General features: G+C 35.4%; 1 protein-coding gene across 2 annotated transcripts in view; it reads right to left on the bottom strand.

Annotated features, from left to right (window-relative positions):
* Positions 1-512: 512 nt before the first annotated feature.
* LOC107702407 (LIM domain-binding protein 2-like) overlaps positions 513-12797 on the bottom strand; it is a 14007-nt gene continuing 1722 nt past the window's right edge. The window contains exons 2-9 of one of the 2 annotated variants that reach the window (XM_016504732.1): positions 12098-12200; positions 10296-10468; positions 8574-8696; positions 6417-6500; positions 6194-6308; positions 4708-4764; positions 3812-3930; positions 513-1215 (exon numbers count right to left, since the gene is read on the bottom strand). In XM_016504732.1, coding sequence (XP_016360218.1) covers positions 979-1215; positions 3812-3930; positions 4708-4764; positions 6194-6308; positions 6417-6500; positions 8574-8696; positions 10296-10468; positions 12098-12200 — 1011 coding nt within the window. In that variant the 3' untranslated portion in view covers positions 513-978. Of the gene's footprint in view, positions 1216-1524; positions 1661-3811; positions 3931-4707; positions 4765-6193; positions 6309-6416; positions 6501-8573; positions 8697-10295; positions 10469-12097; positions 12201-12797 lie in introns of those variants that run through there. The other variant, XR_001635758.1, reaches the window with a different exon arrangement.

Here is a 12797-nt window from a genome sequence, read left to right on the forward strand (position 1 = left end):
TTCTTTCTGTCATACGCCTTCAGCCGGAACGGATCCGCGTATGACAGATAACGGAAGTGAGAGAAAAGTGTTTATTACATTGAAATATGGATATTTTTCTTACAAAAACTCATGGATTCGCTACAGGGGGCCTTTATTCACCCCCCGGAGCCATCTGTGGCACGTTTTATTATGAATGCACGAGCTTTATTTGACGACTTGTGGACTGTTCAACTGCAACACCCGCTGACTGCAATGATAGAGCTTGGAATAGCCAGGACAATTTTTAATATAACTCCGACTGGATTCGTGTGAAAGAAAAAAGTCATATACACCTAGGATGCTTCGAGGGTAAGTAAAACACAAGCTAATTTTCATTTTTGGGTGAACTAACCCTTTAACGTCATAGAATTAAAAACATAGCTTTGCCACTTTTTAGATTACAACTATAAAAACACTCTGTGCCCTCGATTATTTTATTTTTTATAACACATTAACACACAGAGTCTGATGTCATAACCAAACACATTTTATTAATGCAAATGATTGAAAACCATACATAAAATACACAACTAACAGCACAGATCTGCATGTGTTTTACAATATGCATTAAACTTTAGAACAATAAAGATATCTGCATTTATGCTCACAATGGGACTTTTTTCATTAAGTTGTTGTAGCGAAACCAAACAGTACGGTACAGATTAAAGCCGAGACATTCACTGAGCTTTAAAAAAGGCTGAAAAATGCTGATATGAAATGAACTGATAGATCTGTATATTTACAAGGCTTGCAGTTGTTGTTTTTTTCTTTTTTCTTTTTTTGGAATACTTAAACTAAATGGTTGAAGCTGTATGTCTCAAGTATGGAATACCGTGTCACACCAACATAAACGCAAGCATGCACACACACCTCTCTCCAGCAATTTCTCCTCTATAGATGAAAATACCCCCATCCCTTGACAGCACCGTTGCCATAGCTACCCACTGTCAGATAACATTACTCCAACTGCTGCATTGCCATGGTATCAGGCTTACTGTCCTGGTTGCTAGGGTGCTGGCCGTTCCAGGAGCTGCCATTTCCAAGTGTCGGTGAGTCGGTGTAGTCATGGAGACCGTCATCATGGAGACCGTTGACGGGGTCGTATTGTTCGTTCTCTAGGCGTGTGATCAAACGCTCGTCCACGTCACCCAACTCCCCTCCCATTAGAGAGGGCTCTCCTACCACCATCACATCCTACAGCGAGAGAGAGAGAGAGAGAGACAGCGAGAGAGAGAGAGAGAGAGAGAGAGAGAGAGAGAGCGAGACAGAGCGAGAGAGAGAAAGAGAGAGAGCGAAAGAGAGAGCGCGAGAGAGAGAGAGAGAGAGAGAGAGCGAGAGAGAGAGAGAGAGAGAGAGAGAGGGGAGTAGAAAGAGAGAGAAAAATGACAGAAGCAGAATAATTTATGGCTGTTATTTTCCAAAACCTGAACTTGTAATATAGCTAATGCAAGCATAGAGTAGAAAATGTGCAAAGAAAAAGTGTATAATAATGAATATATTTACATATATAGAAAAACGTGGCATACACACAAGCTTTGTTAAATACGCAGTCATACACACACATGCACACAAACTTGTCTCCAGACACTAGCTCTTTGGTCTTTAATTAGATTTTTTTTTTCAGACAGAGAACACCTAAATAACAACATATGTGCTAATTAAGCAAATTTGCATTGCTAAGTAGCTCGTTAAGACAGCACATGCTGCGTGATAACTGTCTGCATGTGTCACTCACCTAGCTAAGCTCCGCCTCCAGCCACCCGCCACCCCTCGTTTCCCCGGCGACACGTTTAGGCTGGGGACCAGAGACGGACAATACTAATTATCATCAAATCAATTACGGCTAATTAGTCTCAATTAAAAAACAAATTAATCAGAGTAGACAAATTAATATATATATATTTTTTAAATACTCTAACATTACAAATTACAATTACACTGGAAACTGATTGTTACTTATTATAAACAGTAAAACAATATAATTCAGGTATTGATTTGAAATGTAATAATGCATTGTATAGAAATATTACAATATGGGAAAAATAAGTCCTTCCCTCTCTGAACTGCTTTATGTTATTTCTACACACACAAACACACACACACACACACACACACAAGTACAGACATCCAGACATCCATATATTAATTTTAGTTTATCTCCCTTATATGATCTTTTCAGTGTGGACCACTGCTTCTCTGCAAGTATGTATGTGACTGCGTCTGTGTTCAGAATGGAATACTTGCTTACTATGTACTGAATACTGTGCAGTATATACTTAATTTTACAATTTGCAGTTTTCACGTAAATTTAATTCGGTGAATGCTGGAGAGTTAAATGTGCTCTTAAAAAACATATCATTATTATTTAGCATTTTGATTCCAATGTTGTCATTCATAAATAAATAAATAATCTTAGCTTTTGGTCGTCCAAAAAATCTGTTGTGACTAATATTACTTTATCCATAACACTGAAAATGAAAGGCCACATTGAACACATTCACAAATTGGTTAAAGTTGGTCCAATTTTTGTGGCATTTAAAAATGATATGAAACTATTTTGTTTCAATACTTAAAGCAGCTGAAAAAAAGGAAAAAAATATTATTTTGATTAAGTTTCATTTAATTTACATTATAATTTGCTTTTATATTTTTCGTTATTTATTATTTGTAAGCAGTGTTGGGTGTAATGCATCACCAAGTAATTAATACTGTCATTTAATTACTTTTCCCTTGAAAAAGTAAAGTAAGGGATTACTCTGAATTTTTCCTTAGTTTAATTACACTTACTTCAATGTACAATGTAATTGCATTAAATACTGTATAGACTACAGAACAAATCTATTTAACATTAAAATGTAACATCTAATGTTAAAAGGTATATTTTTAATGTAACTCTCACCCTGGTCAGTTCAAGAATAATTTACGCAATTTTATATTTTTTAATTAATTAAAATTGCAGTTTCATGTCTATCCTTGTATTATTCAACTGGTCGAGGTTAATATGGGATTTTGGAAGTAATTGGTTATATGTAATGCAATACTTTTTAGAGAGAGTCATTAGTGCAGTAATCTAATTATGTAATTAGTAGCTAGTCATTACTTTTTAGCGTAACTTGCCCATCACAGTTTGTAAGTAATTGCTTTGATTTAATTTTTTTAGATTGTGTATGTTTTATTTTAATTATATAAAAATATTTTTTTTCTATCAATGTATGCTGTTTAGATTTATTGTTGGTGTTCAACAGTGATAATGCCTTTTTGTTATTTGAGGAGCTTTAATAAAGGTTGAACACAGTGGATCGTGGGATACAGTACTCCACGGAGTAAGCTCTGTTCTGCAGCCCACTGCACATTTTAAGTCATCATTACTTTTTAGCGTAACTTGCCCATCACAGTTTGTAAGTAATTGCTTTGATTAAATTTTTTTAGATTGTGTATGTTTTATTTTAATTATATAAAAATATTTTTTTTCTATCAATGTATGCTGTTTAGATTTATTGTTGGTGTTCAACAGTGATAATGCCTTTTTGTTATTTGAGGAGCTTTAATAAAGGTTGAACACAGTGGATCGTGGGATACAGTACTCCACGGAGTAAGCTCTGTTCTGCAGCCCACTGCACATTTTAATCTGTAGTTGAGCTGTGTATCCTGAGCTCACAGAAAATTAGCATACTGTCCAAATTATACATACTACACACTGCAGCAGCAACAGTAATAGTAGTATGGCAGTAAGGTATATATACATTCCGAACATAGCCTTAGTGTAAACATCTGTGTGTATGTGATGAACCTGTGAGGGAAGGCTGAAGTTATTGGCTGGGCTGCGCTTCTTGCTGTTTCCTGTGCTGCTATTGGTACCAGCTGAGTTCCTTTTCCTTCGTCTCTTTGTTGCTGGTTTAGCTGGCTCTGCTGTCAATCAAAACATAAATACGGCATAATGCAAAATGAATCAACATTGCATTCCATGCATGTTGTAAAACGAGTGAAAACAGAGTGAACGTGTATAGATGGTCCAAAATACACAGATATCTTATATACTGTACTTACATACTTCAGATATACTGTATATTTTAAAACGCTAAGCAATACCGCAAATGAAATCAACAAAAGAGTGGTGGAGGACTAAACAAAGGTCATAAGATATTGTGATTAAGATGTATGCAGGAGAACAGAAACAACTTTGGTTTGCATTTCATGAAAAAAAAGTGTTTGTTTTATATATAAGGCTTCAGTTTTGAGTAAATGAAATGGCTTTGCCGTTGTCATGACACTGAGTATGTGTCTCGTTTTTCAGTCAGCTGCACACAGGAATCATCACATAGGCTGAATTAGGAATAGCATTCTAGCACAGTACTCATACATAAAGGAGTACAGTAGTATACTATTTTGAATTCAGCCATAGTGCAGTGCTTTGCGCAGTGAAAACTGCAAGATCAGTCTCAAATTTACTATGCAAAAAAAAGAAGACAAATCACAATACAGTATGCAAATATTGCATCACTGCAGTTGGTTACATTTTGAATGCAGAAGATTCTAGCAGTATCAGTAGGACATTTTATTGGATTGATTCAGTTCAGGTTGAATCAAATGTTTTTATAATTAAATATTTAGAGTTATGAGTATGGAAGAAACCCTAACCTCAATGTCTGAGGAACTGCCAAAAAATGCATAGATGAGCATACATACATTTTTTGGAATTAGAGGGAAATATTTCTGTCTTGAAGTTGGGCGGGGGTCCAACTGAAATTAAAGAAAGTAATAACAAAAGACCATTAATAGTCAAAAGACATCACTTTTCCATCATTCAAAAGCAAATATTAACATTTCCTAAGAACATTTCAGTAAATAATAGTGAGGATGAGAAAAAGAGAGGAACAATGAAAGAGAGAGAGAGAGTTGCCTGAGAAGAACAATGCTATTATTGTTCAGTCAAAGTGAAGGAATTATTGTCATAGAACAGCAGGAGGTAGTTTTTTTTTTTTTTTTTTTAAAGCAGTACAAATAAAAAAAGCACTTAAATAAAAACACAAGGTCAAAGCCTCCATTAATTACTGCAGATCACAAAACCCTTAACAGCCTGCGCTCAGTACTTTGAAATGTTAATAAGGAATATGAAATATGTTTACAATGTACAAACTACTGTAAATTTAATGACATTGTGTAGCTCTTAAAGAGGAGAACAACAGAAAGAAATTAAACGCTGGGGGGAAAGAGTAGCTAAACAATGCTGGTGTTTCTGTACTAATCTTTCATGACAGACTGTACTTAAGAGAGAAAGAAAGCTAAGAGGAGCCATGAAAGAGATCTAATGAAGAATGTAGAACTCAAGCTAAAAAAATAACATTTCTGTTGCTTGAAATAAAATAAATGTTAAGGCTGGAATACACTACATTACTTTCGCCCCGATTGATGATTTTAAAAGTCGTGTAGTGCATTCCAGCCTTTAATTGAAATAACATGAAATATGAAAAAATTTAACTTATTTTATTTCAGCTAGATGCCAAGACAACAATTCTCATTTTCATTTAGCTTAACTTGATATACCAAAATATCTAAAACTGAAATAAAAAGTAATAAAATATAGACATTATATATGTATTTAAAATATTAATAATAATAAAAAAGACAAAAACACTCAACAAAATTAATAAAACTTTAACTAAAATTATAATGGGAAATAAGAAAAATTAATTCAAAATATTAATAAAAAAATGATATTGCCTCTGTGATACTAAAATAAGAGAGAGGAGTGTGTGTGTGTGTGTGTGTGTGTGTGTGTGTCTGTACCTGGTATTCCCTACGTTATGGGGACCAAATGTCCCCACAAGGATAGTAATACCAGTAAATTTTGACCTTGTGGGCACATTTTTTTTCCGCTCCCCATGAGGAAACAAGCTTATAAATCATACAGAATGATGTTTATTTTTTTTTAAATGTAAAAATGCTGAAAGTTTTGTGTGAGGGGTAGGTTTAGGTGTAGGGTTAGGATAAGGGGATAGAAAATACAGTTTGTACAATATAAAAACCATTACGCCTATGGAATGTCCCCATAAAACATAAAAACCAGTGTGTGTGTGTGTGTGTGTGTGTGTGCGTGTGTCTGTGTGAGAGTGTGATTGTGAGTGTGAGTGTGTGTCTGTGTGAGTGAGTGAGAGTGAGAGTGTGTGTGTGTGTGTGTGTGTGTGTCTGTCTGTCTGTCTATCTATATATTGGCAGTCTCTGGGACTCAGTCCATATGTCTTATGCCTAGACATGAGCTCCTGCATGGGCTCTAGAATCACACACAACTGCACACAAGCAAAAGAACCATGTCACTCAGTCGTTTAACACATTTAAATGACCATCGGCATGAGAGTGGTTGTGTTTGTATGTGTGTTTTCGTTATAGAAACATACTCTGAGGTAGTTCAGTGTGAGGTTGGTAAGTCCCACTCGACTGATGTTTTTGGACAGTTGTTCCAGAGCTCCAGGGTCTTGTGCCTGACAAACACACACATGGACACACGAGTCCATTTATTCTCTCTCTCTTATTTTGTGCTCCATCCAGATAGAGCTATAATTCTTTACAGGATATGTTTCCATAGCAACATCCTGACAGCTTAGCTAAAAGGTTTGGATGCTTTCACCTTGATTGATAAAAAAGGGCTGAAATGCATTTTGTTGTACCAAAACCAACTAGCTGTGAATGTATCTGAAAATACCTGAGTTTGCTAACATGCCAAACAAATTCACGGTGAACATAACCCACATAACTGAGGAATTCAGATTATCTATAAAACAACAAATGAGTTTTTGATTATTCTTGAATGAAAACAATGCAAAGTAATATGTTAATCCACAATGTAGGCTATAAAAGTTAAAAACTTCACTCTGATGCAGCAATACTGCAGTTATATAAGCGGCACTAGGCTCATGTGAAGAGAAACTGACTTGTGAGAATAATATTTAACACACACACTCACACAGTATCGGAAATAGTGTTTTACTCATGTTAACAATGACTGAGAGTATGAGTCACACAAAAAATGACTGACGCCAGGAGAAGGAACCTAATTTACACAAAAAGTATTTGACAGACATTTTTAGCAAAGAATTTGACAGACATTTTTATCCAAAGCAACTTACATTGCACTCAAGAATTAAAATGAACCATTAACACACACCCTGGCGATCGAGTTACAGCTTCTCCACTATTTTATTTGCTATTTAAGTTACTACTAGAAATACTGTATGCTGCATATTATAGCATGCAAAACAGTGTGCAGCATGCAATAATAAATATTTCAAATTGTTGCTACATTTTTGCCAAATGACCTTATATTTAGTTCAGTTATGTCTGAAAATTAAAATAACAATAAATGTACATTATTAATCAAATTTAAAGTAAAGTTTAATTAAAAATGTAAGAAAATAAAGATACATCCTTATGCTTGGAGGTATGATCAAACCATAAGTCACAAGCGTGTACTGTGTTTGAATAAAAAACTATATAGCAGCACTGCATATTTTACAATATGCAATGAAAATTGCCTACCATTCAAATGTTTGGGGTCAGTGAGATTGTCACGATCACCAGCTGGAGTGCCCTTGATAACTCCCATACCTCTGTCACGCTACCCTGGACTGCATATCCCATAACCCATTGCCCGGACTCCTCATGCCTGATTGTTTTCACCTGTTGCTCATTACATCTGCCTATATAAGCCTGGTGTTTTCAGTCACTCTTTGTGAAGTCTTGCATGTGTCACAGTGGCAGTTCTAAGCCTTTTATCCTGGTTCTTGATGTTCTGCCTGTTTGTCTCGGTTACTCTGTTAGCCTCAGCCCTGAACTCTGTCATTGTTTGGACTGCTTATTGTGTTCGACCTCATGCTGTTTTAACTGTGATTGTGGATTGTCCCTCTAATACACTACTGCACTTGCATCTTCAGCCTTCGTGTCCCCGTGCAGTTTTGTGACAAATTCTTTTCTTTTTATTTTTTTTAAAGAAATTAATATTTTTATTCCGCAAGGACACATTAATTTGTCCAAAAGTAACAGTAAAAACCTTTATATTGTTACAAAAAATTATATTTCAAAGAAATTTCTATATCAAAAATTGCCCCTAAAAATGTGACAGTTTGCATAAAAATATGAAGCAGCACAACAGATTTCATCATTGGTGATGATGCTGAAAATTCAGTTTTGATCACAGCAATAAATTGCATTTTAAAATACATTAAATAGGAAAACAGTTATTTTAAATTGTAAAAATATTCACAGTGTTACTGTTTTTTGAGCTGTGACTCTTGGCAGTCCATTAAAATTTTAAATGTAGTTTTATTTCATTTTAGTAATCAAGATAGAGCTATTAAAATTGTTGCTGATATTTCTTCTGCTTCATCTGCTGCAATGGGAATCAAAGGTCAAATCTAGCACATTGCATTATGGGATACAGTATTCAAAACAGTGTGCTCTGTTATAAGCTGCAAATTCTGGCCAGAAGGTCATCCTGGTAGCATATAATTTTGTGTGGAAATTTTTTATTTTTTTTATTCACATAAAAAGTAACTCACATTTACAGCCAAGACACTGCGAGGAATGAGTTCACTGTAGTGTGTGATAGTGAAGTGCCATGTTTTGATTCTCATGAGGTCATCAAAGGTGAACACAAGAATTAGACGGCCTTCTGTACACACCTGTGGAAAAAAAACAGGAAGAGAATCAGGTCTGTGTGGAAGTTTGTTTTTCGCCACTGAATAAAAAAGAAAAAAGGTAAATGTGACTTTTTACCTCACAATTCTGAACCGCAATTGCCAGTTATAAAGTCAGAATTGTGAGATATAAACTATTAGTTTACTATTATTACTATTGAGATAGAAACTAATGAGTCTTTTTTCCCCTTAGAATTGGACTTTGTATCTTACAGTTACGAGTTTGCGAGTTTTACCATTCTGAGGAAAGAGACCAGAACTGAGATATAAACTTGCAATTGTGAGAAAAAAATTTTTTTTCTTTTTTCTTGCTTCTTTATTGCAAGTTTATATCCCGCAATTTAGAATTTTTTTGTAATTGCAAGTTTATAACTATAAATGATGACTTTATAACTTGAGTTTATATCTCACAATTTTGACTTTTTTTCACAATTGTGTGTTTATATCTCTAAATTCTGACTTTTCTCTTCCAATTGCAAGTTGATATCACACAATTCTGAAAAAAAGTCAGAATTTTTAGATAAAAAGTTGCAATTACCTTTTTTTTTTCTTCAGTGAAGTATACATCATGTGTGTGACTGTCCTTTACACCCTTCAGTTTGCTTGTCATTCAATTAACACTTTTAAAAAATAAAAAATAAACTTTCATAATATAATAAGACACCACACACAGAACATAGACATCATTTTTACAGTCGTCTTAATTATCTTGTATCTTCTGAAATCATAACACCGACTTGACCAGTGCACAACATGTGAGAGAATTACTTCTAATTACTTTTTGTTTTTCATTAATTTAAAACAAATCAAATGATACAGTTCTCTCATTAAAGCAGCATTTTCAGCACAAGCAGGATTCTGTGTGCAACTCTGAACCCCAACATTCTGTTGCCGGGGGAACGGAGGGTAGCTGCGAGGTTGGCATAGCAACGGGAGGGATGTAATCCCAGCAGACACGCTCTGATCAATGCCTCCAGTACACACACACACACACACACACACACACACACACACTTGGGAACTGTATCTGTGTAGCTACAGTCTTCCAAATCGATATTTAATTCACAAATGTTCATTTACTAAAAAGCAAAGTTGGACAAAACTCTCTCTCCCTCTAACTGACAATTGAAAGATTCTGCATCATAATGGCGTACCGTATGAATATTGCATAGGACACTCAGAAAATCACACGTTATGCTGGTTTTGCTAACACGACAGCTTTGGGAACTCAGTATTAATCTGATACTAATTATATAAGCAAGAGCATATACTTGCTTAAAGACAATATATGAGAGAACTAGCAGACTTTTCACCAAGAACATCCTACAATTTTAGAGCTAAAGCTATAGGATAGAAAAAAGAGAAGCAGTTTTTGTGGATGAGGGAGGGAGGGAGGGTGTATGAGAGAGAGAGAGTGAGGAAGAAACGAGAAAGAGCAGGAGGGAGCGGGAGAGAGTGGGGGTTACATTTTCCTTTTTTGTTTTGTGCAGTTCCAGCCCAGAATTCACAATGAGGAATACATTAGTGCTCCAAATGAGGAAGCAAAGGCTCACTGAGCCAGACTTGTGCGTGTGCGTGCAGTACCTTAGTGAACGTAGGTTTGCCGTGTTGTGTTGTCATAGTACAGTGATGAGAGTCGACAGTAATAGTTGAGTTGTTGAATGACTCCTTTGTTTGTTTCAGCTCGAAAAACAACTCATAGACTCCTCCTTCGAACAGAGAACTGAAGTAACGAGGGATCAGGGTGCGCCCGATGGCTGGGATTGAGAGAAACATATGTGGAGATATCAGTTGCAGTCGCTGATTACAAAACGGAAGGAAAACAATGGTATAGATGCAGAGATCTTTATTTATTTATGCCCATATGATGAAAGAGACTCAAAGTTGGGCGACACACTGGCCGAACACCTTAACCGGCGACCGTCAATGTGTGTGTGTGTTGTGTGTCTCTGTGTGTGGTCCCCTAAGAGTTAGAAACAAACAGGCTACTGAATGCCGCAGGCGTTAAGTCCAGCAGACTGCGCGCGCGCTCAGAACAGTTAGTGCTCTGGAGCTGTCAATCACTGCAGTAGAGGTGTGTGAAGTCTGCAGGCCCATATTTATTTGAACACCCCAGACCTGTCAATCAAATCTCACCACATACACAGTGAATAAGGAATGAATGAGAATGAGTGAAATCCAGCACAACTGTGTCCCTGTCTAACTCTAAACAGGCTGAAATTCATCTAAATTCAAACTTTGCTTCAGAAAGAGATAAGAGTGAGCGAGATTTTCTGTATAGATTTTCTGATATCAAAAATATTTGACACATTTCTTAAAGTACATGTGTGCTCACAGATCTAATTCTCATTTATTTTATTTTTTATAAGGAATCATTACTATGATCACGTGTATACCGTAATTTCATCCTATTTTGATGTTTACAAGTTCAGTTCATTTTATTTATAAAGCACAATAAAACAACAATGGTTGACCATTGTGCTGAACAATATCATTTAAAAGAAATCAAAGTACATAAAATAATGTCAAGACAGACAAACAAATAAACTAAATCCACCGAAACCCAAACTCAAGGATGTAACTGGGAAAATGTCCTTAAAAATCTAGTTTAAAAGTGCCAAGTTCTTACTCGGTGTATTTCTAGTGGTTTTGTATGTTTTTGAACAAATGTAATGAATTTAAAAATGTCAAGTAAAACGTAATAACAGTTTATTTACACCTTGAATTTGAATGTACGCATCTGAATCATTATTTTCAAAAATGTTTAAAGATAAAAAGTATTTTTATGAATATCATACATTATTAATTAATTTATAAGTATAATAAAGTTTTTCACTCCGCATGCCATTTTATAACCTGAACTAACCTTTCATGTCATAAAAAGGTTAAAATAGTTCATTTTTAAAAAGACTTACCGACTTAGGGATCCTCTCTATAATATAATTTTCTGTTTTATGTTTTGGTGTTTTTTGGCAATATTTTTAAAAATATGAATAAGCAGGGCAGCAGTTTTGTAAAAAAAAAAAAAAAAAATCCCAAGAAATAACAATACAAGATTACAGTAATGAATATCATCCTTTTTTTTTCTTTATTCTGATATTTGGACAGTTGAATCATCCTGTTTTTTTTTTTTGTGCACATAAAATACATTTAAAGCCAGAAACTAAAAACATTAGTCACTGTATGTATGTACTGTATTTTTACTGTTTTTATTTTCATAATTAAAAAATGTGTGTGTCATGTCATTGACTCAACCAATTGTTAGATATATAGGGGGACAAGAAGTAAAACATGAAGAATCTGCCATTAAAACTCATACACTCTATATATTCTCGGTGAGTTCATATAGTCATATACTCTATGGTTATGGCTCTGCACACACTTACTGTATGTCTTTGGCCCCTCCTCCAGGCAGAATGAGAGAGTCAGTGTGGCGTCTTCTTCAAAGAACTCAGTGCAGAATGCATCCCACCACAGAATATCACAGTCCTGTGGGATCACACATTAACACACATTTAACACTGTGTGAGACCGAGGAGAGGCACAGAAGGACTTGGCCTCTGAATGACCATAATGAGGCCTGGCACAGTGATTATCATTTCAAAGCTTTCTGTTTATTATAAACACACACCCAAGTTGACTCTCCCCATTAAAGGCAGCAATTTACACCACAAATCCAGCCAACTACCGCTGGCCTGCTATTGAGATTCACTTGATTGTATTGGGCTTTATTATAGCAGCCCATAAGCCACAATAAACTGTATTTTGACAGCTCTTGCACTTCAGTCTTTGTGTGTTATAACCGTGTGAGTGTGAGAAAGGGGTGTTTCTATAGGTCATCATTTCAATAGTTCGGTCTCTCTTAGCGGTATCTGTCAAATTATTATGACTCCAGGTGTGCTGAACAGCATTTCATACCTCTGCTGATACATTTTATTTCCCCCCACTTATTCACATTGCTTTTTCTGAGTGTGGGCAATATTTTAAAAGTACTATTTATTGTGGATTATTTTTGCACACACACACCAACGGCAGCAGGAGAAGCAAATATTAACACAGCTTCACAGCTTGCGCTGCAGTTTAATC

The sequence above is a fragment of the Sinocyclocheilus anshuiensis genome, unplaced genomic scaffold (genome assembly GCF_001515605.1).
Source record: "Sinocyclocheilus anshuiensis isolate Anshui unplaced genomic scaffold, SAMN03320099.WGS_v1.1 scaffold86, whole genome shotgun sequence".
NCBI lineage: Eukaryota > Metazoa > Chordata > Actinopteri > Cypriniformes > Cyprinidae > Sinocyclocheilus > Sinocyclocheilus anshuiensis.